Source organism: Phalacrocorax carbo, chromosome 6 (genome assembly GCF_963921805.1).
Source record: "Phalacrocorax carbo chromosome 6, bPhaCar2.1, whole genome shotgun sequence".
NCBI lineage: Eukaryota > Metazoa > Chordata > Aves > Suliformes > Phalacrocoracidae > Phalacrocorax > Phalacrocorax carbo.
This window is the reverse complement of record NC_087518.1, coordinates 25846074-25867764: the sequence shown is the minus strand read 5'-3', so window position 1 is coordinate 25867764 and position 21691 is coordinate 25846074. Positions and strand designations below refer to the sequence as shown.

The following is a 21691-nucleotide window of genomic DNA, read 5'->3' as shown; positions in this document are numbered from 1 at the left end:
GCTTGTTAACAGTATATTTGGGGTGAAGTAGCTGTTTATGAAATAATTACATAAAAAACTATGCTCGGCTTCCTTGTTTGCGCATGTTTTTTCTTCTATTCACTTGTACCTTTTGACTTTACATTTGTGGGATAAGATAGTGTCAGTGAGACTAGATGGAAGAGGAACTGGGAGTTATTCTACTGCTAGTTGCTCAGCTGAAAGTGTTAGGCAGTGGCAAAAGTGAGGAGTGTTGTTTTTCAGGGTACCTCATTATTTGTTAAAAGTCGAAGGTAGTGTCAACAATAACAGTTGCTAGCAGAGCCGGCTTTGCTGGCTTGTGAGCTCAATGAATCAACTCTGTAACTATGAATTTGTATTGAGTCAAATTACCATGAGGTAATTTTCTAAAGCAATTAAGGTAATTCTGAGTTTATACTGCTGTAGTAGCACAGTTCCGTATTTGTTCTGTTCTGCTTATAAGAACAGTTTTTCACTCTTTTGGTTTAAGAAGTCGTTTGTTTCAATAGCTTTCAGTGGTAAATTTCTAGCAATTAGCATGTGACACACTAAATTGTAAGAAAGGTTAGAGGCTTCAAGACTTGAGAAACTATAACATTTTAAAAAATAGTATCTTCTTGGGTATTATTCACAATGGAGAACTGTGGACTTGAAATAGAAATGAATCCTGAATAGAGTGCATTTCAAACACATAATCCAGAATGTCATTTAAAAAAATATCAACTCTTAAATTACTTTCTCAATGTCCCCATTTTGTTTCTGAAAAAATATTGGTGTTGATAGCACAAAATAACAAATCCACTCCTCTATTCTATGACGTGCTTTCTCATTTTATGCTGTTATGTAAGTTTAAGAATTTCTCCTGCACAAGATTTAGTCAGATTGTTATCCTGCTCAAAAGGTAATTAAATCAATGAAAGGACTCTTAATGCTTTCAGCACAGATGTGAACTCAACTCTACAGATGGGTATTTCAGAGGATTTTGTATGTCATGAGAACACTACTATTTCTGATGAGTGCATCTGTAAGTGAGTCTTGCAGTTCAAATGGTGTGGGTTTTGTGTGGCAGAAAGAAAACGTGTTTGTAGAGATGAAAAAAATCAGCAAAAATGTTGAACTGTGCATGGAAACAAAATCTTTAGTTTATTTCAGATAGTTTTTATTTCTGTGCAAAACCACCTTCAAAAAAACCCACAACATTTTCCCAATGTTTAGAAAATCCAGCCACCTTGCTTTAGGTTCCAAGCCTGTATTCTCTTTTGCTGTTACAGACTGGATGCTTCTTTAACAAAGGTCCTGTGTTGTAACATTGGAGAGAATCCTGATTTTTAATGATTGCCTTGTTATATTGTCTTGTGTAATTTTTGGTTTGCTGCCTGTTTGGTTTTTAACAGGTCTCAGTACCTGGTTTGTAGACTAGATGGACATTGCCTGTTTGTGTCCACCATATTACAGCCTTTGCTAATTGAGCTGTTTCCTATGAAAGTAAACACCATGTGGCTGCATGATAAAATAAAATGGGGCCCTCTAACGCTACATAACTGCTAGAATCAGTTGAGCTAGCGTGTTTCTATCTTACATATCTGTGATAACAGAGATGGAAAAAACAACTTTTGGAATGGAATTTTCTTTGTTAATGGCTTATGGGAGGAGATACTTGATGCAAATTGCTGTTGTTGAAACTAAGTAGGGTTTTTACTCCAAAAGTAGCTCTGTAGAATCTTGTTCTGTAACTCGGAATGTGAATTATTGCTACTCTGTGTCCCACAAGCATGTCCTTTCTGCTCAAAGATGAGTGACCATGTTGTGTAAGATTTAATGTAGAACTCCAGGGCACTACCTTACTTTGGACTTGCTCTGCATTTTGTAAGCATCTTTATTGCTGAAGTATAAGGATCTTTGAAGGATGTCTGTTCAGTTTAAGTCTGAAAGTGTAGTTCCTTATGCTGTTGCCATTGCCTTGCATGCATTTATACTATCTGTTATGCCATGAACAAAATTCTGGTGAAACATGAACAAGTGAGATCAGTATTTTGAAAAATTAGGAGCATGTGTTTAATCTTCATGTAAGCAAGTATTTCAGTACAGATTAATTGGGATAGAAATCCTTTTTAGGTAGAAATATTGTAATAGTTTTCTAAAAACCCCGAATTCATTACTGGAAACCTATTTAGAGGTATTATAGTCTAACAACACAAGAGCTGTGTAAGAATATTTATTAGGATATTAGCTGTTCTGGAATAATTTACCTCTTCAAAGTTAAGTTCAAACAGAATAAAATGAATTAATATTATATCCGTACGTACATCATTGTTGCTTTTTCATATACCTAACATTCTCATTCCACCTGTGACCGTGGTGATGTTTTTTCTAGCTTCATGCTCAAAGAACTATTATTATCATAATGATCATTCCTTGTGGAGGACTAGTGAGTTACCTGACAAGCAGCCTACAGGCTTACACAAGAAGCAAATCTGAGATTCAGGAAGTTATATTTTACCAATTTTATTACTGGCAAAGTTTTGCTGTTCCTTTTTGTACCTGGAAAAGAATCTTTTTTTCTTTCTAAAGAATCAGCTTCCTTCTTCCCTCATTTTATGTCAAAAATCTACAGCCAGGGAGTATGATAGTCACAATAATTGTATGCTGCATTCCTTCTCTCAGATTCGTCCCAGAAAAATTCTTAATACTGCTGTAAATGCCCACATATGGTCTGATATCCTCTATACCTTTTCAGTCTGCCGTGGGGACCTTTTCAACAAATCCACCAATAAATTCCATGTTACCTCCATGAACTTCACAGTACAGTTTCCTTCATTTATTCCCAACACCTGGAGATTCCTATATATAGTGTCTCTTTACAGTGATTTTTCTTTTTTATTAAGGCAAGTGAAACAGCCTTGTTGTTCCTAGTTTTAGCAGGTCTGGTTTTCTTCTTAGAATGATGGTTTACTTATAAAACCACATGTAGACTTTTTAAATTTAGATTTTTTTTATCCCCAAGCAATTATTTTGACAGTCTGTCATTCACTACTTAGTTAACCATATATTAATAATTTTAACTGTATGCTTTTATAGGAATACAGAGATCTCAGCTGTATTTTTAATGCTGATCACTTTTAGTGCTGCAAAACCACAGGGCCCACCTTGTCTCTCCCCACTCCCAGCTATTACTATGATCCTTTTTGAAACATCTCTGAGGATAGGTAGGGTTGTTTGGGAAATGCTTGGCTTAATCTGTGTAATGAATTATTATTTTTAGCGCTGCAAACATATATTGCTTCCAGCTTCACAGCCACAGTCTTGATTCATTGCTCACTGCATGGATGCCTGTCTGAATTAAAATAATGTTTCTGAAGCAGCTGAAGAACTTAGACCTCTGAGATTAAAATTCCTGGGAGGAGGAGGAAGAAAGGATATTTGAAAGATTTAATGGCAAGGTTAAGGGGAAGATCTTGCACATATTAATAAACCTGAAAGAAAATGCTGTGGATTGGCTATGATAATCTGGAGACAATATTCAGCACCAGAAATCCTTAGGGTAATCATTGTGAGAAGTTATGGTGGCAGTAGTCAGGGAGACTTGTACTTTGTGTCCCAAGCACATAATACTAGTCACACTCAGGGGTGACTAGATGACATGAGTTCTTGTAGTCTATGTTATTAGCAACAAAATGTTTGTTAAAGTCTTAAAATAATAAATTAATGTCATAGTATGTGCATAAAAGAGTAGACAGCACACATACTGAACTATAGTTATTTCATTATTAAACATTGTACCTCTCAAAACATCATCATGCCTATAAAGCTAAGTAAAATAGTGACCAGTTTTTGTGACTACTTGATGTAAAAATTTCCTGGACAGCCATTGTGTTTGCTTGACCTGCATGTAAAATTCTGCCACCAATTCTGTCACTGTGAGGAAACTAGAGCTGGATGTGTTCACAGATAAAACAGTTTTTCTGTGGTGTGTCTCGTACTGCTGCCCTCTGGGTATGATATATATCAGGGATCTGAATACAGGGACAGCAAAGTCGTTATTCAGGAGATTTAAAATGCAGTGAGATTTGTGTCTGTTAAACAGCCTTTTCTATTGTTTCTGATTAATATTCATTTTTCAGCAGCAATAATATGTCAAATTTGTAAGGAATGTGTGTACTTTAGGGAATGAAATATGTGATGTCTTGTGAAGAACCATTTACAGCAGTGGCTGATATTACAAAGTTTGGGAAGCTTGTTAACGCTGAAATGAAGTGATAGCATTCCTAGCTGTGTTTTGCCCCTAAGAAGGCAGTTGCTCCTATAATAGAGCAACACTGTATTCTGTATTTGCGGTCTAGCTGTAATTGTGTTACAGTGTATACCAAATGTGAACATTAATAGAACAGACATATTTATCTTTCCTCAAAAAGCAAAGCAGACGTACAGATAAATCCATAAGGTGGTAGGTACTACAAGATGTTTTACTTTATGCATCTCTTCAGGTATGCATCTTATCTCTTACTCAAAAGAGAAGGACCGTGTGCCCTGTTGATATCCTTTTTTAATCTCATTTACATTTATATTCTGGCAGTTGAGCTCTTTCAGGCTTTAAATTAAGAAAAAACATATTTGGATGGAATCATGAACATGGCAGGGGCTTATTATTTTCCATATTTCTCAAATAACTTCAAATCTTTTTAATGTTTTCAGAAGTGTGATATTTGCAAAAAACAGATTTCTGGGTAAGGTCCAACTCTGAAGCAGAAAGCAGTTGCTGGTCCCCTAGTTAATTAAACTTCAAAAGAAGCTGAGAAAACAAATGATAATGTAAGAATTCTGATATATGAAGCAAACGAAACAGCCATGACAAATGGATGGATGAAATTATGGACTAGATTTGAAAAGGTAGATACAGAATTCTGATTTGTTGTTTTTTTTTTTTTAATTCGTATTTTAAGGAATTCAAGGTTAGAAGGAAGAAGTAAGAGCTACAGAACCTGTGCTTAAGTCACATCTCTGCCACGAGCTTTCTGTGTTTCTTCAGCAACTAATAAAACTTTCTTTTTCAGTTTCCTTAGCTAGTAGTGTGAAGCAGGGGTGATGATGGTCCTTATCTACCACCTGGAGAGTTCCAGGGGTGAAGTGATAGATATTTCCAAGGGACTTGGGTGAGCAATGATGAAATTTGTAAAACAGTTAAAGAGTAACGTTGGAGCTAAAACAACTATTCCAGCTGCGAAATTATCAAGCTGTTGTTTCATATCACTTGCATCTCTTTTTCTACTAGAGGCCAGGTTTTGATCTGTGGTTTACAGTCCATTTTTATTTCCAGTGCTTGTTCATTACATTAAATGAAAAACCGCAGCCCCACTGAGTGATATTTTGCTCTCTCAACTGTAGCTTACAATTGACTAAGGCCCTATCAAACATGGGAAGAGATGATAACCACTGCAAAAATGGATGCTAGAGCATACATTAACTCACCCATGTTAAACAGCATGCTTGTCTGGCCAAAAACTAACGGCATCACGGGGTTGCAGTACACATTGCTGCTCCCAGTATGCATTACAAAAAGTACCTTTGCTTATCAATAAACATCACCAGGCATGAATGACAAAATTCAGATGTAGTATCATTCTGTTAAAATCAGTGAATGCACCGATAGCGTAAACCAAATCTTTACTTGACAACTGTTTTGTGTTGGTGTCCACTGTGGCAGAGTTTGGTGCTCGTGCTTTTATGGACAGACCTTTTAAAGAGTAGTAACAATAATGCAAAACAGGGCATGCAGAGCAAGAGGCAGGCATTTTGGAGCTCTCCTGTGTGAACGCAGGTGGTGGTAGGCAGCTTGGGTTGCAGCACAGGGGTATGTTTGAAGAGCTTAACCCTGAACTACATCTGCTCTGTTTACCTTGTGGCTCTGTTTTGGTCTTTCTTTCCCATGACTCTGGAGACCTGTGACTTATGTGACCAGTTCTACAGAGTTATCTCTCAAACTTCCACATGTATTTCTTTCAAAATTAAGGCAGTTAGAACTTTTTATTTGCAAGCTTTTGAGAAAGAGTTAGGCACTTCGTAGGGAGTTCTCTATGTGGGTGATCATTTTGCTTAAGTTCAGAGTGGACGGCTTTTTTTCCCCAGTGTCATTTTGGTACTGCTAATATTTCTTGTCACGTTACTGTCGTTACTAAGAGTACCATGTATGTGTCAATGCATATATGCAAGGAAAGAATAGTAAGGTGGCAAAGATAAATTTTATTTTGGTAACTCCATGACTCGCTTATTAGAAAAACTTCTACTCCTGTGTTAAAACTATTATTTAACTTAAACAGATAGCAAATGTTTCACATCTTAAAAAATGCTGTGCACAAAAAAAAGTTCTATTTTGGTGAGAATATATTGTAAACTTTTTTTTGGTCTTATATTTGTAAATTTTGAGGGATGAGTTAGAAAATATGTTCTCTTGTCAAATGGTTGCATTTTTAGTCTTAAAGAAATGCTGTTTTAAAAAGGCTCATTATTATTATTATTTATTAATTCTTAATTATTATGATATAAACTGCATTATATATGGTTGATGTGAAAATGAAATGAAGGTCAAAGACCTTTGATTTCAGTAGCTATTTTCTTGATCCTCAGCTGAGGTGGAATAGTATATGAAAGATCTGGTCCAAGTTGCATCAGCCTGACCCTTAACAGTAATAGGATGTTTTGTTGTTATTTCTGTGAAAATAGTTTAATAGTATTATGTTAGGAACTTTATAATGACACATATAGTTCTGTGGTGGAGTTTTACACTGCAGGGGTTATGACAGGCTAGGGAAATTGGCTTAGCATTTATGAAGAGAAATGGGAAAGAAATGTCAGTAACTGTGCAACATAATAAATAATGGAGGCAAAACCACTCTGTAGTTTCTAATGCAGTTGGCAGAGTGACCACAGAAGTTTTGACTTTGTTTCCCTTGCCAAGTTGGATTCTATATGAAATAATAAACTGTTCCAAATCTGGAACTGTCAGGATAGTCCTTGACAGGTAGCCTCCACTCCTACACACAGTAGGCTGCCATGATGCTGGTGGATGCTTACACGGAAGAACCACAACAAGTATTGTGGAATAAATCCCCTCTATGTGGTTCCCCAGCTTTGTAAACAAATGTCTAATAATGGAGATCATATGGTTCATTCCATACAGTATCTCTGGATACTCGTTGAATTTCCTGACTTCTAGCTATAGGCGTTTATTTTAGGCCTCGAATCCTACAGATAAATGCATAGGGAGGAACAAAAAAGGTCTAGGAGCCATTGCAGTCCCAGGCATGCTCCTTTAATGATCTAGAAACAAGGAGAGTTTTTCTGACATATTTGGAAAGTCAGCAAAGTTGAGGACAGGCAGGCAAAAGGGGCACTGTATTCCCCAAACCCAGGATCCAGGCATGTAGAATGTACTCTTTGCTGCTTTGGAAGATGATAGTTTGTGCCGTGAAGCACACCTTATCTACTAGAAAAACTGATTGTTCTGTGAGGTTAAAAATAAAAAGGGAAAGGGTTAATGCTACAAATATCTGTTTCACCCTGGTTCTTGTTCTTTAGAGATTGTGTGTTCCCACTTACTGCAAATACAAATTTCACAACTTCCCACCTCATCAAAGTCATGGATAAATCCATAGAACTCAGGGTTACTTTAAGGATTTTATTGTGTTTCTAACAGGGACAATGAAACCTGGGGTATTACAGAGGTGTCTGTCTTATAGGTCTTCCTTTGGAGATTGAAGTTCATGACCGGGATAGAAACATGGGAAACAACACAAAAACAGCCATGTTTTTTTTGTGGAGGATGAAGCTGATGAAAAAGTGGGTAAGGTGAACTTCCTTGCTTGCAAATCCACAATCTGTAATTCTTTTACAAGGAACAAAGTTTGGCATCTGCATGAGGTAGCTAAAGTCAGTTTAACTGATTTATTGTTGGATAAAAAGTACTTGACTATCAGTGCTCCCATCCATAACTGTTCCGCTCCAAACACAGCTGCTTTCAATGAGGAGGATAAAAATGAGAATATAACAGAATCAGTGGGTTCTTCACTGCTACCTATGGGACATTACCTAGAATCAGATTTGCTTTTGAAAGTAAGAGTGGGAATAGCTGTGCCATTGGGAATGCATGTAGAAATTGCTGATGCTCAAGTCACAAATTGCCCATATGGTTGTATAATCTACATATTTTACTACAATAATTCATCATTATTGCATGATTTGGTGGAATAGATTACAGAAATCAATGCGAAAGCCCTCCATCTGGACTGCTATCCTCTACCCTTAATCCGAATGGCTCTTGCTGCATTAAAACTGAAAACCACACTTGAGAAAGTCTCTGAGTTGGATATTGTTACTGGTTTTCACTTACTGGATGGAGCAACTCATGTCTTTGTACTGAAGGGATTAAAAGACAAAGCAATCGAGAAACTATGGAATAAGCACTTTGAAAGGTTAGAGAGTTTGAGGTTTTTCATCAGTTATTTCCTTAGATTCAGAGATTTTAGATTGATTTATACCTCCCCCATCCCTTTCTATACAAAGATATATGAGCACATACATAGCTGATGCTTTCTATGCGGTTTTAGTGGATATGAGTCCCAGTGGCTGCTTCACTTGAGGCATCATCTTTTCATCTTTATCATGTTACACCATAGATCATCCATGTAAAGACCAAATGAGAAGGGTGGCACCATATAATTTTTTTTTGTTAAGCAACTGCTTGGTTTGTGGAAACAACACTATAATCAGTCAATTCTAAATAATAACAAAAAATACTCAATGAGATCTACACCAAAAATAGTCACCATGAGGAAGCTGGACTTCAAACTGTTTCTTCCTTTGAGTCTAGGGGAAAATGTGACAAATTCAGAGTGAACGTCTCCCTCAAATTTCATACTTAGAAAATAATTGATTTTTTTTTTACAGCACTGTAGCATGTTGTTAAAGCTTTTCTGTGTAGTTTGTTGTTTTATTTTTTTGATGCAAGGCACTTCATTGCAGTTACTTATTGCATGAAAAGTTGTCTCTTGTCAGTGCTCACCTGTAACCTAAATTGATGCTTTGTTTTACTGCTGCAGTATGAATTTTGCTATTTGTAGTAGAAATATTTATATGATTCTTTTGTAGCTATGATAAGGCTGGTAAGGGGCACAACACTGAAACTGAGGGAGCTTCCTTTCAAATGTTTGCCATGCGACTTGAACAGAAAACATGTGCAACTCAGTTCTGTCATGAGAGTTTTAATATTTTTCTTTGTAATTTTGTCCAAAACAATTTCTTAGTCTCATTCATGTTAAGTGAAGGCTGTAGAGTAAGATTCCACCTAAAGGACAAGAGCAAAGCAGTTTCATTGGAGAGAGCAACTGTACTGCAGGACTGAGGAAACCTGAGGTACAGGCTCATTGTTTTAACCTTGTCATTGGGGTACATTGTTACAGGACTTAGAGATGTGACGATGGACAACTGGAAATACTATATAACTCACAACTATCTTTCCATCAACACCTGTATACAGACCTGGAAGCTATCTTTTATAATTTCTGCCTCTGTAAACCCCTCTTCACTTTAACAAAACAGCCTCTGCTCCATGTCAGAGGTATGGTTCCTTGGACATATTTCCAACCCTTATCCAGGTTTGACTTGTCCAGATTCATAGTTAAGAAATTAAGAAATTAAATGTTAGCAGAGTGAATATTTGATACAAAAAATAATACTCTTGGATATCTTTTCTGTGATGAAAGCAGTCTGTGGGCCTGATAGGTAATTCAGATTTTAGATCAGGTGTGGTAAGGCAAAAGAACATGGTTTTCTAGATGCTGATGTAGTGGTAATTGGATATTGGTAAGCCCACCTTTAGTTTGGTCAGGAATTTATCCTTTGTCAAAAAGAGGAGAGGGGTGTATTGGTAGGATAGTATATCAGAAAATATCTGAATATAATACAAATTGAAGAATGAAAATTCCAGTATCAGAAGCATCATCTGGGAAGGGTTTACTTCTCTGCTCTGTTCTCATAGAGATAAAGGAGGAGGCCAGGTAGGACTTGATAGATCCAGAAAGTAGCTTGAACTAAGTGGGGAATTCTAAAAACAGTTTTCCTCAGGTAACTAGAGAAAGGAAGAGTTTTGTGAGAGCTGGGAGAAATATGTTTCCTGTTTTTTGTTTGGGGGTTTTGTTGCATGATTTATTGCTGGATGTCTGCCAGGTTGCTCACTTTGTCAGCATCCAGGTATTCACAGCTGTTTGCCTTAAAGCATCTTTGACATTACATCTCATGAGCTGGATTAAAGAAAAAGAAAGTAAGTGAAGTCTTACATGCATACATCTCTATCTAATATTTTACTAATCTATGAAAAAATTTCTATGTGTGTGGGGTTTTTTTTGTATATTTAGACACATCTATTGAGAGGTAGAAAAAGGTACAATCCATCTTTGATATGAGCAACTTGGATTTAGAAAGCAGAGGGGAACTTGCTAGAAGTTTCTTTCTTGCTAGAAATAGACTGGCTTGTTTAGATTAACTTCTGAACTGAAATTCTGCAAAGCTTATTTGAAATAAATAGGGACATTTAGTCTTCAGACAGCAGTGAATGTCTCCTAAATATCAATCTGATTTCATGAAGGATTCTTGTTAACGTGCAGTAATATACACCCATCTTGTAGCAGCCTTATGCCTTGCCCTCCCACATGCCTGGTTTTTTGTAAAACATGTTCAATAATGTATCTTACATATTAATTACCCTTTCATTTTTCATATGTCAAGGCAGTTGCTGAAAAATGAATGTAGTACACCTCTGTTCTAGCAGGCTGGCTTAGTATACCTATCTGTTTCCCCTTGTTGGCTGACCCATCCAAGTTCAAGAACTGTTTATTTGCTGATGACTAATGAATCTTAACTTCATTAATCTAATGAACAGCCAGGCCTTTACACTTAAAGTTCTGAAGTATATTAATTCTAATCAACTGCATGTAACTTGGTTACCTCTTCACATATCTGTAATTTGTTTTGTGTTAGTTCTGTGAGGTGGTAAGGAAAAGAATACAGTATGAAAGTGACTGGTGGCCATCCCTGTGATGTCCTTAAAAGTGCTTTTTTCTTTTTATTTTTTCTTCAACAATGGTTGTTAAATACTTTTCTTCCTTTGGCTATGTGCTGGCAATATTTGAGGTAGAAAATAATGTAATACTGCATGTTTTAGATACTTGGTAACTAGTTTTCATGTGAAATTTTATTGTAGTATCTCCTGTCTAAAAAAAGAAAATTGAATCAGCAGGTTGGCTGCTGTGCACAACTTGCTAGATAACTGCAGCTCAGGTTCCTGCAGTGAAAGTGAAGGTTTTGGGATGGCTGGGATAATTTTAAATGCAGGGGGTTATTTTTCCACTAGAGAGAAGGGAAGCTGCAGGAACAATTGCTATACTTCATATACCCATTGCTTTAAAATCAGAGAAAGGATTTTTAGTGGCTGAGAAATTTATTGGCTGGTGTCCTTCTAGACAACCCACTATCACAGATGAGTGAATCATGTCTACTGGATGTTGGGTGTTAGTCCTTTTTGCCATATCCTCATTCTGCTGTGTCTGTAATTATTCAGAGAAATACAAATAAATTCTTCACTGGAGTATATAGACTGTGAACTGTGTTCAAGAGCAGTCTCTAACTTGTAGAACCCCTGTTTTATTGGGTTTTTTGGTTTCCTGTAGTCAGTCACTGGTTTAATGTGTGCACAACAGCAACTGCAGCTTCCTGATATATTTCTTTCTGCTAGAATTAACCACAAAATTAGTTTTAACTGTAAAAAAACTAATGCATATGATCCACATGCACAATGGCCAATTTTAATTTTTAACATATCAATATAAACTCAATTTGTGTCATTAATGCTGTACAACTTTGAAATTAATGATATTCATCAGTTGTATGTGTAGTTTAGAAGTAATAGTAAGAAAATAATATTGTTATAGTAATTTTACAATTTAATTATTTTACAGGGCTTTGTAAAGTTACTTTCCCCAAATAAAGAAGAGTTATGTGACAAATGAGTAAAAAAATTTCCAGTTTTAGCAAGGGATCATAATACTATGTTTGGCTATTAGGTAAGTCACTTTATTTTGCAGCCTCTGCTATGACCTGAGCCAGTGAGGCTGAGAACTGAATTTAAGTGCATGTATACAAAGTGTGTGTATGGTGTTCAATAGCTCTCATATATTTAGAACTGCTTTTGTGTTAACACTAAGCTTTGCAGGCCAAATGTAGTGAATGAAATCAGATGTGAGGTAAGTGTTTTCATGAATAGCATATAGAATCAAATTTGACCAGAATGAGATGTAAAATAGAGGTAAGGCAGGATGGATTTTAGCGAGTGTTCAACGTAAGTATGGGTCATACACTAGAACTGGTGTGGAGGAAGGCACTTTGCTTTATTGTCTTTCCAGCCAGAGACTACAAAAATTCAGCAACTAATCATTAACTTGCAACTAAATTGAGTGCTGGCAGCACTCCTAGAATATTCCTAGTAGATTTGTTAAACTGCTAACCTTCTTTATTGCTGCTAAATACCAGCATATGTGAACTGGCCTGAACTTCTTAATAAATAGATGTTTCAAGAAGGTTGTATGGTTTTTCCATAGTAATATTAACTGTAATGATTTGGTGGTGGTAAAGTTTTTGTAAACTACTAAAAGGCTCAGTTGCCTCTGTCACAGTAAGAGGTTGACAGTTGTAATTCATGGAGATCTGCTGCCCTCAGCAGAGGTGATCACAGCCTTGAGTCATGAGTACAGCATTCCCCAATCTGATGAGGATCTCTTCACTCAGAAACCTCTGTTACTCTGGGTTTCCTCTGATGATTATACAGTACCAGGAAAAGTTAGCAGAATGAAACAGGCAGTATTTCTTTGTTAGATAACTACAATGAAATATGTATGCAGCAGAAGAAAGAAATAGTAGAAAAAAAGTCTCTTGAGAGAAACCATGTTGGGGTGAGTAGTTTGCGATATGCAAGAGGCAAGCCTGATTCTCCAAAACTTCATATCCTTAATCAATAACTCTTTCTTCTCCTGAAACAATGACTCACTAGACTGAAAAACTTTTGTTAAGGTGTTTGCAGGTATTGTGCAAACATTATTAAAAAGTGCAGGTGTCCTGGTTTCAGCTGGGATAGAGTTAAATTTCTTCATAGTAGCTAGTATGGGGCTATGTTTTGGATTTTTGCTGGAAATGGTGATAATGTGGAGATGTTTCAGGTGTTGCTAAGTAGCACTTACACTGGTCAAGGACTTTTTCAGCTCCCCGTGCTCTGCCGGGTGCACAAGAAGCTGGGAGGGGACACAGCCAGGACAGCTGACCCCAACTGACCAACGGGATATTCCATACCATATGATGTCATGCTCAGTATATAAAGCTGGGGGAAGAAGAAAGGGGGGGGGGATATTTGGAGTTATGGCATTCTGTCATCCCAAGTAACCGTTACGTGTGATGGAGCCCTGCTTTCCTGGAGATGGCTGAGCACCTGCCTGCCCATGGGAAATAGTGAATGAATTCCTTGTTTTGCTTTGCTTGTGCGTGCAGCTTTTGCTTTACCTATTAAACTGTCTTTATCTCAACCCATGAGTTTTCTCACTTCTACCCTTTTGATTCTCTCCCCGGTCCCACCAGTGGGGAGCGAGCAAGTGGCTGTGTGGTGCTTGGTTGCTGACTGGGGCTAAACCACGACAGCAGGGTAATTTTATTTTGCAAAAGTTGAATTGCAAATGTAATTGCTTCTCAAAGGGGAAAACAATTCTAGAGTTTACAGGTACACAGAGGAGATACTGTGTGAGTGGTAAGGAAACTGATTATTTAAAGGACCTGTATTTTATTTAGGGGTTTGGCTCCTATTTTTCTTTTTGCCTTTCTTCTCCATATCTCCCCCATGTGCTTTAGCATGTCACCTAGGCTTCAGATGCTTGCAGGCGATCAAGCCAACTAAGCTCTTGTGAAAATTGTGCTTTATTCTCTAAGATGGATGCTTGGAGGCTTGGTATCATATCTTGCAAGAATGTTCATTTAATTTTCAGGCTACATTTATCTTATTTTTTTTTTTAATACAAATTAAAGTAGTTTCTCAAAAAAGGTTTGAGTATAGCTGAAGTGAAATGATTAGTGAAAACAAAGTGCTTTTTTCTGATCTACGTTGCTGGAGGATGTATCTTCTCATGAAGGAGCAGAGAAGATTCACTGACCAAGAGTAACAGAAGCCACCCGGTACAGTATAATTGCTGGTGCCTTTTGCCAAAGAGATAAAAAAGAGGAGGGAACTAGGCAGTACAAAAACTGACAAGCTGGAAAAGGGTCCACAGGCTTACGGTGCAGCAGCTGGTGCCTGACAATGGCGGACTGTGATATGTGGTGTGGGAGTCGCAGTTGACCAGTATGTTGTACTGACTGTTGGCACCTGCTGATGGGATGAGAGAGGGAAAGAGAGCTGACATCTTACCCTGAGTTACCCTAAGTGTAACCTGGCAGTACCAATAGCTGTGGAGCATCAATGCTAGTGGTGGAGCATCAATGCTAGCCATTGAGCTGAGAGAAGAAGAAGGAGGCTCCTTCTGCTCAAGCAGGGCCCTCACGGGCATGACCAGCATTATATTGGATAATGGAGGTTGATTCTGAACTTACCATTCATGTTACCTGAAAGGTGGAACAAAAGCAGAAAGCCCTTAGAACCCCATTCCTAAAGCATTCTGGTTTTCATACTTTGGTTCTTTAACCATTTCTCGTTTTCTTCTTAACAGAGAATTTGACCATCTTTTGTAACATGATCCCTTGGGAAGCAAAAGAGTGTTTGGAGTTCTTCTGGTTTCCTAAAATAACTCCATTTAGTTTCTGCACTGACTCAGCTATCCTTTACTTTCACTGTTTTACCTAAAACTGTCAAGTTACAGGGCTAACAATAGACAGTGGGAGTTAATTTGTAGCTTGTGAAGGATAGTCTCGTCTGAAAAAATCTAAAGTGTATTTCAAGAGTGGGTATTCAGAGGATCACAAAAAAGTTGAACTCTATTTTGCAGTTGTGATGATGAATATTTCTGCCATGATTCCAGTGCACATGCTCCTCTCTCCTGCCTCCTCGAGACACCTGGGCTCTTGGTCCTAAGACTGTATTTTTAGAAGCACTAGGACAGCTTCAGCTTTCTAAAAGCACTATGCTGTAAGATTATCCTTGAGGTGATATATAGCTCTCACTGTTCTGGCAATTCTGTACAGCTAGTCTACTTCTTACTGCTGGGATAAGATAGAGAACTTTGGACTGGGTTTTGGACTGGGTCTGTCCTCTCACAGTCTCCTTGCATGGAGGCGGCTATTGACACAGAGTCACATGGATGAGAGGGATGGTCCACGTTCCCCTGCGAATTTAGCAGCTGTGAATGAATTACCAGAACAACCATCAGACCCCTTCTGTCACTGCAGAGAAATGTGACATAAATATGAAATCGAATCCTCTGCCAGGTATTTCTCAAGTATATTGTAAGTGTCTGTATGTTAAATAAAACAGCTCCGTACTACAGTATCATCAGCTTGCTCATGAAATGGATTTTTGTTCTTACTCATGTATCAAACATAACAAATTGTAAGTGTACTTACAGGGAGAAAGCCTTGTGTAGTGAAGTTTGAACTCTGGTGAGATCCTCTTATGGTACTTGTTAGATGTCTACCCAATAATCATCTGGCTAACTTGTTTTTTTGTGACTTCTCCCTGGTGATTTTGGCCTGGCTTCTTAAAGGGATTCAATTTTCATTTAGAAATGGCAGGAGAATGCTCTGCATGCTAACATGGAGCCAGTGCTGTCATGAGACAGATGGAGCTAGGACAAACAGCACATTGATTTTGATCTTTACAAGAAGCTACCTGAGCTCTTCATGACAACAGCCCCACAGACTGGTAATGGATCTGTTTAACTAAACACAAAGCTTTTAACTTGAAGGTCTGACATATGGGCCTGAAACTTGCCATCAAGGAAGGGAGTTTGAAGGGGAAGAGGTTTAGCAAGGCGCGCTGTGTGACAGCAAAACTGTTCGTACTCTAGCAAATGAGGCATCTTAGGATGCCAGCCCTTGGCCATACTCCAGTTTTACCCCTCCATTTACCTAACTTCTTAGCCTTAGGTCCTTTTTTGTATAGCAAAATAAGACAGGGAGGTAGAGATCCTTCTTGGCTTATTCTACTGTAAAGCTAACGCTGTTGGCCGCCTGATCTTCGTTTATGTAGAGTGATGAAAATCAGCTTTTGTTATTACCAAGGTCAAGACAAAATGCTACCTCACACACTGTAAGCAATACCAGATAATTGGCCCGACAGAGGCTGCGATGAGCCAGTTTTAAATCTACATGCTGTTACAGCAGCCTGCAGTGTGCCTTGGTGAGGCGGTCAGTGTATAACCTTGTGTTCTCACACATACAGTAACAGATAAAGTTGTATTTCATTGTGAAATGGTATTTTGACAAGTTTGCAATGTGTTTCTTTTTGCCCAGACCCGCCTGCATCATTTGTTCTAGTTGACTCCTTGTGTGACTGGTTGGTTGTGAAAACAGAGGCTTTTAGCCTTTTTTTTAAACTAGTTCAAACAGCCAAAACTCATCTTTTCCCTCTAACTGGGTTCTCTTGCCTGGTTTTTCTGTTGTCGGCCTTTAGAAGGTGCTAAGCAGTTTCTGCAAACTATGTTTGATGATACTAAGCTAAAACTCACTGGCACGCCACAGCAGCTGCATTATCCCCAGATGGGCCAAGAGCCAGGTTGCAGCTATGGAAGCTCCAAGGACTTCTGAAAGATGAACCTCTGAAATTCTCACTCAGGAACGCAGGACCAATTTTGAAGGTAATGTGTAACTTTGGTCTTCAGGTACTGCCCCGGCACCTAGCTTTGCTGTCCTGCACTTTGTGGAAGGCAGATGATAATGTGCGACACACTATTTAGCACAATACTTTGGGAAGTAAAAATATTTGTTAAAATTGATGTTGAGAGCACAATTGGTTGACTCAATCTTACAAAGCTCTTTTAGAAAAAAAATCAGCCAGGCACAAAATTATTTTTTTCTTTTTAGTTCTTTGCTTTGATGCCCAGAGATAATGGGGAGAATTTCTGTTCACTTAACTAACTTGCTTGTCAGCATGGAGTGGATGAGAAAAGAAGAATAATTTTTGGCCAGCTGGCTTAGAAGCTCTAAAAGAAATTGTAATATCCCCTACTGAAATGTAGGGGTCGAGGCACTTCTATAGACTAGATGCCAAATATCTCACCATGTGTTGTCTGGATTACCATGGTGCTGTATAGACTGAGTGTTGCACTTCAGCCTGTTGGTGCAAAAAAACCCCCACACAGACACCCTAGTTTGCAAGACTAAAGGATTTGTGCTCATTAATATGAGAAGCTGTATGGGTGGCCTGCACCTAACTGTTCTTTTGTTGGCTGAATCATAGTCAGTGCTTGTATCTAAATGACTGACCCAACCCTGAGCATGCTTTTAAAGCTGATTTTGATCAACGGGACTGAAGCTTGCTGTGGGCTACAAATGCTCCAGCAAAACACACAGGAACTACGAGACTGTTGTTGGTAACAAAAGCGGCGTTAAAGCTTAGAGGCCAACTCGCTCCCTGCCCCCACCCTCCCCCCCCTTTTTTTTTTTTGAATATTCTGAGTGCCAGCCCGTGTTTGAACTGGACACGCAGCAGCAAGCTGCCAGATGGCCTCAGTTTACAGTGTCAGGCCTTGATCACCGTATCCCTTTGTGCTCTCTGTGCTTGCCCTTCTGCTTTGAGTTGGCTGTTCAAACTATGAAACGCTTCCATCTTGGACTCTGCCTGTTTCCTACAATTCCAGGACACAGCCTTTTTTGCTGGATTGCATATAAATAAGCTTATTAGTTTATTAGATAGTGTATAGCTTGCCCTTCATGACATGCTACCTATGGCAAGCAGACTTGACTCTCTCATATCCAAAGCTTCTTGACTATATATTTTTTTCCCCGCAAGGCTTCCAACTATAGGTCATAGGAAGACATGTCTGTCTTTCCCCACAAAAATGGCTATGCTGTTGCAAAGACTGCCCATTATGCGCACTAACTTCCAAGGACCTGCTTTGGAAGAAAGATTTTTTAAAAACAAAACAAAACAGTGTGTTTTTCTTGCTGGTTTTAATAATGGCCAGCCTAGCCTCCTCCTCCAGTACAGTGTTTTTCCTCTGACAGGAAAAGAAAGAAAAAGTCCTTGCCAGGTAACATGCCTGGCTGAAGGAATATAGAATTTAACCAAGATGGATATGTTGAAGCTAAGCTAAACATGCAGTTATATTACCTTATGTTAGCACAGCAGCATTTATTTTCTGGTTGTTTTTTTAAAATGTAATGTCAGAATGGTGACCACACTAGCTCAGCTCCACGAGCTAGTTTAGTGCCATTGCCTTCTATTATCTGCTCGTCTGTTCATTCTTATGCAGTTGTGTTTTCTACTGATTTTTGTCTCGCTATGATCACCTGATTTTTTCTTTTTTTAAAAAAATCTTCTTTGCTCTGGCAGCTTAGAGCTGGTTGCTAAGTGCTGCGGCTTCTCCTCCATTCTCTATAAGTAGTGTAGTTCCCGCCCTGCCTGCTGACTAGGATACCTGGCTCTCTGCAGGTCTGGGTGTGCCTGGAACACAGTGGGATTGTTCGGCGTAGCCGCAGGTGCTCCAGCTGCCCTTCCCAGGGTCTCGCTGCTCACCCTGGCGCGCTGGGGTCCAGCTGTGCAGCTCCCCACATGGTACCTGCACAAGCTAGGCTTAGTGCTTGTGCACAGTGGGAACCAGCCCATTACTAGGTCCAGGCTTTGTATCCCTAACAGGACTTGCCTTTTGCTATAAAAGCAAATACAGACCTTTCTTTTTCTTTTATTTTAATCCATGCAGAGATCCTGTACCTGCTTCAAATGCTGGCATGTCTCACAAACTATGTGCTTTATTTAGCCTCCTGTGAGTGTAAGCTGACCCAGTGAGTCTTTCTCACAGTCAAATCAGGCTTCTACATGGATTTAGTCGCTCAGATCTCATCTGCCACAGCTATTTGATTACTGGGACATTTTCTGCTGAATATTTCTACTTGTTAGGCAAGCAACCCACCTAAGAGCTGTGTAGCAGCTCTGTGGACACCTCCAAGCTGGAGCTTAACCCTTAATGACTGACCTGGCTTTTTTTAATTGGTTTGTGGTTTGTTGGGTTTCTTTTTGGGGGGGTTGTTGGTATGGGCTTTTCTTTTAATCAACACTAGCAATCAGCTTGTGATTTGTATTTTAAAGGCTTTTGATGCGCAAAGGTTGCACATAATGGCTTTTTCTAAAAAAAAAAATTTAAAAAAAGCATGATCTCAAATACAGACTTGTAAGCGCATACAAGGTTAATGCATACTTTAGCTGTGTACATTTCCAACCTTGTAGTTTGCCTGTAAGGTGAATGCTTTGGTGCTTATTTATGTACTAGAAGATGACGGTGCAACAGCTTTCATCTTCTTGTCCATGCTTTGAGGAAAATAGGCATTTAAAAATTGCCTCATCTTGAAGCTCAAAGGCACTCAGAACTTCCTGTGTAGGCAGACATGCCTCACCTTTTTTTTTTTTATTAAAAGCCTAGCTGGTTGAGCACCTGAACAGCTGCTGGTTCCTTGCCTGTCCCAGCCCTGCCCCGTGACACTGGTTTGGTGCCCATCCCCTCCCCGGGAAAGAGGAAGAGCAGCACCAGCAGCTTTGCACCAGGTCCTGATGACCAGCACAGCTGGAAGAGGAGCAAGAACATTGTCCCCAGCACAATGGAGAGCATGGGAAGTCTGGAAAAAACACCAGGGTGCAGACTTCAAGTAAGATGACCTAATTGCTACAAGTAGCACAAGTGGCCCCACACCAGTACACAGACATTATATTAACAACTTACTAGGTTGATAAATTAAATTCTTAGGGCGTATCCCAAAGAAACAAACCAATTATATAGGACAACTTGGCGTTCTTGGGAGGTCTCCCTTTCATGTCCAAACTCCAGAATTAAGGAATTCGGTGTCACTGGTAAATGTTGATCCTGGGTGTCGCTATGTGTTACCTACATGTTCACAGCCTGAGCTTTCCACAGTGCTGGCAGAGACACTGACACTGCAGCCGTATGCCTGGCCTTGGAGTGGAGAATGTAGGCTGCAGCATTTCTAATCTAAGAAACACAAATCTAACTTCTTGAAGAGCAATTTTTACCTTTCCCATTTAATTTGTTAGAAGTTTGAAGATGTTTCATGTTATTTGAACTTTCATCAGCCAGCAAGTCTTGCATTAACAGGAACCTTGCAGTTACTCTTCATTACATACGGAGTGATGTAAAGTAGTTTAACTGGTATTTTGTTCTTTATTGTGGGAGATGAGTTCTGGCCTTTATTTTGTTTTCATGCCATCACATAGCCTTCACTTCATTTAATTATTCAGTTCTTGCAGAAATGTAGTCTTTTAGAATCCCACACTAGGTATAAATCATGCTTAGCAAGGTCAGACTTTAGCCTTTTGTGTGTCAACTTGTGGAATGATAATTCATTAGCTCCTATGTTGAACCTGATATTTTACTAGGTTAAACACTAGATTTGCCATTTCCTAGCCAGCCTCTGTCCTCCAAAAGCAAGGCAGGGCTCCAGGTAAGAGAACAGGGTGTTAGCTGACACAGTTACTGTGTTTGCTGTCTCAGAACTACTAGGCTGTTCGCAGATTCTGGCAGAGCCTGCTCCAATCTTTACCTGGCACAGCGCCTGACGAGCCAAATCCCTTCTTCAAGCCACACTTCTAAGAGTTGTTGAGCAACACGACTGAAGTAGCCCAGTCACAGTAACTGATGAACGTGGTGAGCTCATTGGCTATTGCTGTAAGTTATTTTACACATTCAGTAGTCTTTAGTAAATATCTTTAATTGAAAAATTGCAACACTTTATTAGGAAGTTGTAGATAAAGATATACAGCGTGCCCTAGGAGTCCTTTTTCATTCCAGGTTACTTTGCTATAAACAGTCATTTGTTGACAAGAGTGAATAATCGGCAAGAACAGGAGGACGGACATGCTGCCATCCTTGCCCAACAGGAAGACCCTCTCCAGAATGATATGCTAAAGCGAAGTTATTCTGGCTCCAGGTAACCTGGTAACCAGCGAGCACTCAAGTAACAACAGATAACTGGTAATGTATACCTGTGAGCCAAAATAATTGCCGTCCTAATGGAATCTGGCCAGCAAATTATTCTCAAAGGGGACCCTGTTGAAATGTGTCACTGAAAAAAAGTGACCTTGCAGGGATAGGTAAGAGGTAGCTAAATTATGTTTGGGGGTTAGCAAGAGGGTGGGGGGTGGGGAAGTGTAAACTGTCATCAAGTCTGGATAATGCTCATGAAAAATCTACTGCCTTGGCAGGTGGTGGTTTTTTTTTTTAACCAAGACAACAGCTTATATTAAAAAAAACTCACCCTATTTGTTGTTTTTAAAAACCAAAACAAAGCAAAGAGGCCAGCATAAGGCTTAACACCAAGGCCAAGGACAGCATGGAGAAGTTCTCATTAAATATAAGGAGGAACATTTAAATCGGAGCTCAGCAAGACAGTGAAACCCCCAACCTTGGAGATGCTCAAAACTCGCCTGGACACGGCAAAGATGACTGTT

At 39.0% G+C, this 21691-nt stretch overlaps 1 protein-coding gene across 1 annotated transcript; it reads left to right on the top strand.

Annotated features, from left to right (window-relative positions):
- Positions 1–7881: 7881 nt before the first annotated feature.
- On the top strand, positions 7882–8632 carry CFAP92 (cilia and flagella associated protein 92 (putative); the record flags this gene model as incomplete). The annotated part of the gene is given in 2 exon segments (XM_064455705.1): positions 7882–8465; positions 8557–8632. Coding segments are annotated over 2 exon segments (660 nt in total), but the record flags the coding sequence as incomplete, so codon positions are not given.
- Positions 8633–21691: the final 13059 nt, after the last annotated feature.